Source organism: Arachis hypogaea, chromosome 10, assembly GCF_003086295.3.
Source record: "Arachis hypogaea cultivar Tifrunner chromosome 10, arahy.Tifrunner.gnm2.J5K5, whole genome shotgun sequence".
In the NCBI taxonomy this organism is placed as follows: Eukaryota; Viridiplantae; Streptophyta; class Magnoliopsida; order Fabales; family Fabaceae; genus Arachis; species Arachis hypogaea.
The window spans coordinates 103,680,690-103,684,859 of NC_092045.1; the positions used below are offsets into that span (position 1 = coordinate 103,680,690).

General features: G+C 41.3%; 1 protein-coding gene across 1 annotated transcript; it reads right to left on the reverse strand.

Annotated features, from left to right (window-relative positions):
- Positions 1–2,379: 2,379 nt before the first annotated feature.
- Positions 2,380–3,126, reverse strand: LOC140175735 (uncharacterized). The gene has a single exon (XM_072204281.1). The coding sequence runs from the start codon at positions 3,124–3,126 to the stop codon at positions 2,380–2,382; it is 747 nt and encodes a 248-aa protein (XP_072060382.1).
- Positions 3,127–4,170: the final 1,044 nt, after the last annotated feature.

The window sequence follows — 4,170 nt, forward strand, 5'->3', positions numbered from 1 at the left end:
TGTATGTTCTGAGGCATCAATGAAGTAGGAGAATGAAAGAACCCATAAGCAACTTTGTATCCTGACCCAACTTCGTATATACCAGATTTTATCCAGCACCAATTAACTTCATCCTCCTCCTCTGTTGGTTTGATGGAAAAAATTTTATTGCATATATCAACTGGAAAAATCGACTCAATCAGGTTTCTGTTCCAACTTCTATCAGGATTTAGTAGCGCACTAACATAATACACTTGTAGATTCAGTGGGATTGTCACTGCAGCTTGAGGGACATTAAAGGGCAATGGTGGTGGGAGCCAAGGATCATGGAAGATGCGGACATTAGCACCAAAACCTATTTTCCATAACAAGTCTTTCTCAATAATCTTGCGGCCTTCAAGAACACTTCTTCAGCCCCACGATGATATGCTTCCTATCTCTGCATGTAAGAAATCTGTATATATGAAATATTTAGCTTTGAACATTCTTGATAGTGTAGAGTTAGGGTATTTCATTAGACGCCAATATTGTTTGCCCAATAAGGCCAAATTTTGTGCCCTTAGATCTTTGATCCCCAACCCTCCATCTTTCTTTGGTCTCGTCATTGTGTCCCATTTAATCCAAACCATTCTTTGTTCTGCGCCTTTTTGACCCCACCAAAATTGCGAGAGCATGCTATGAATCTCAGTTAACAGCGTGTCCGGGAGCTTGAAACAAGAGAGTGTGTAAATAGGAATCGCTTCCCCCACCGCTCTCAATAGCGTGTGCCTGCCACCTGAGGATAATAAGCTTCTTTTCAAACCCATAATCCTCTTCTGAACTTTATCCTTGATAGCTCCAAAGGTTGCTTTCTTTGATTTTTTAAACTATCGAGGGTAGCCCCAAGTATTTATCTTGGGCTCCGATATGTTCAATATTTAGTGTTTGCGCAATTGCTAGTCTTGTGTTCTGAGGTGTGTTGTGACTGAAAAAGATGGCCGACTTGTTCAAATTGACTTTTTGCCCACTGAAGCCCTCGTAGATCTCTAGCAAGTCCAAAATGCTTTGGCTTGTATTAGGTGAGCCCTTGCAAAAAAGGATTGAATCATCAGCAAACAAAAGGTGATTAACTGTTTGGCATCTCCAATTAACTTGAACTCCTTGAATTAATCTGTTTTGCTCTGCCTTGTGTAGCAAGAAGGAAAGCTTTTCCGCACAAAAATAAAATAGATATGGTGATAGGGGGTCACCCTGTTGGATGCCCCTATTTGGCCTAAAGTAGCCAAAAGGTTGCCCTTCCACAACAACAGTGTAAGAAACAGTCGTTACCAATTCCTTAGTCCAGTTAATCCATTTAGCATCAAAGCCCAACTTTTCCATCATGTACCATAAGAAGTGCCATTCAACCCTATCATAAGCCTTGCTCATATCTAGTTTAATAGCCATCTCATGATCTGCTCCAGTTCTCTTATTTTTCAAATAGTGCATACATTCATGGGCAATTAGAATATTATCTGAGATGAGTCTACCTTTGAGAAAAGCACTCTGATTTGGGCTTATGATTTTATTCATAATACCTTGTAGTAGGTGCACCATAACTTTAGAAATACTTTTATACATAACCGAGGACAAACTAATCGGTCGTACCTGAGTCATGTCACTGGCATCTGGCACCTTTGGAATCAAACAAATTTGAGTATGGTTGAAGCTTTTTAGAATTCTGCCACTGTGAAAGAAACTTCACACAGCCTTAAAAACGTCACCTCCAACTATATCCCAGAAAAAGTGAAAAAACTTAGCTGTAAACCCGTCATCACCAGGAGCACTCTGAGCATGAACACTGAACGTAGCTCTTTTGACCTCGTCCGTAGTTACCGGCCTTTGGAGCCTACGGTTCATGGAAGCTGTAACCTTAGGCTCCAAATCCTCCAAATATGGATTCGGATCAACCGAACAAGAAGAAGTAAAAATATCGCAGAAGTAGTTTTCAACTACATTTGCAATATCCTCCGGTTTCGATGCAATCTCATTGTTCTTCCCAACTAATCTCCAAATTCTGCTCTTTCGCACCCTTGATTGAAATTTCTGGTGAAAGGATCTGGTGTTCTGATCTCCTTCTCTTAGCCATTTGACTCTAGATTTTTCTCTCCAATAGCTCTCTTCTTTCATATATGCTAGCTCCAACTTCTCTTCCAATCTGGTAATCTCCTCTCCCCCATTGATTCCAGCCATCCGCAACTCCTCTAGGCTAGCTTGAAGGTCCTTAATTTCTTTCTGAGAGTTTGATTTGTGAGTTATCTGCCATTGAACTAATCTATGTCTACATTCTTTCAACTTTTGGGCCAAGAAGAACATAGCCGAGCCTACTACTTCCATTTTTCACACTTCGCTGACAATTCTTTTGACATCATCTTCTCCACACTAACGTTCCTGGTATTTAAAACGCCTTTTACTATGCCAGGATTGAGGTTCAGTTTCCATCAAGATAGGAGCATGATCCGAGCCTGATTCTGTGAGCCTGTGCACCACTGCATTCGGAAACTTCAGCTTCCATCCCATCCCTACTAAATAGCGATCAAGCTTCTCCTTCACCAAATCCTCTCCGTGTCTTCGATTTGTCCACGTGAAAGGCCGCCCCACCATTCCAATATCCACTAATTCGTTGCTATCAATAAAATTAATGAATGTTGCAATGGTAGTTGCTGATTTTTGGCCTCCACCCTCCTTTTCCGCTTGACTTATTATAGCATTAAAATCTCCCGCTATTACCACTTTTCCTTCTAGTTGTTGACTCATTGTTGTAAACTCCTCAAACTGTAAGGCTCGAATTTGTTTTGAACAGCTCAAATGGATACCAATGAACGTCCATACCCCATTGTTTTTGAACTCCTTAACTTCAGCTGCTATAAAGAATTTCCCGTTGTTTATAATTTGAACATTGATGCTATCCTTCCAAGCTAGCGCAAGTCCTCCTGCCATTCCTGACGGGTTAACAATATGCCAGTTTTCATAGCTGCATGCCCGGAGTTTTGCTTCCACCTGTCGAGATTGGTTCTTTATTTCACTTATGAACACAATCTCGTGGGAGTGGAATTTACATATCCCTTTTAGGGTGTGAATTGTCAGGGGTCTCCCCAAACCTCGATAATTCCAAACTATAGTTCTCATGGCGCCTTGGGTGCCATTTGTAGGCTGGCACCCTCCACCCCCTGTTCAACTGCATTTTCATCCTCTGTTCTTACTTTCTTTGTAGATCCTTCAACTATACCACTCATCAACCTTTTTTGGATCCAGCTTTAGTATCCAACCCTCCAGCACCTTGTCTTGCTAATTTTTCCACTTCCTGCCTTCCTCTGTTGTGAGACATTGCCCAACAGTGAATTGCATAGGTTGTCCTTCATCCTCCTTGGCATTGAACTGACCAACTATGGTAACCTCCATGCATTCTGTTCTAGAGTTGGCTGATTGAGGTGACTCAGGTGCTGTCTTGTTGCCAGCGTTTTGTGGTTTCAAACTTTGTTCCTCCTCTTGCATTGACATCCCTGCAAATTCCTCCAATAAGCAGTTTAAGACCGGCTTTTTCTTACGTTGAGTAGCCTTATTCTGATTCTGGGCTGAGTTGTTGAATGTTCTTTCTCTTTCAGAGTTAATTTGTATTTCCACTTGGCTGGCTTTAACACATTCGCCAATGTCATCCTCTTTTACCCTATCACTCTTTGTGTACTTCAGCAGATCATGGCAGTTTTTCACCTCGTGCCCCAATTTTGCGCAGTAGGTACATAACTTTCCAAGTCTCTCATAGCGCAATGCCACCTCTACCTCCTTTTTATTAGGTCCTGCAACAATTAACTGATCCCTCACTTTCTTGGTAGTTTCAATATTGATCTTGGCCTTTACAATCCTAGTTTCTCTACCTCTCATCTAAAATTTACCTACCTCCAACACTATACCCAGCCTCTTTCCCAATTTACGTCTAACTTCGAGAGTTTTAAACGATTCTGGCAAACCCCAAAATTGAACCCAAATTGGAAAATTGAAAACAATCTCTTCATCACCGTTCTGATCTTCCTTCCATCTCTTGACATAGGGCACGTAATCCTTGAATAGCCATGGAGAACCACGTTCAACACGCAAGACATCTACCTCTTTATTAAAAAAGAATTGGAAGTAATTGTCCCCTTTGTCACTTGATGAGCGGATAATTTATACGTT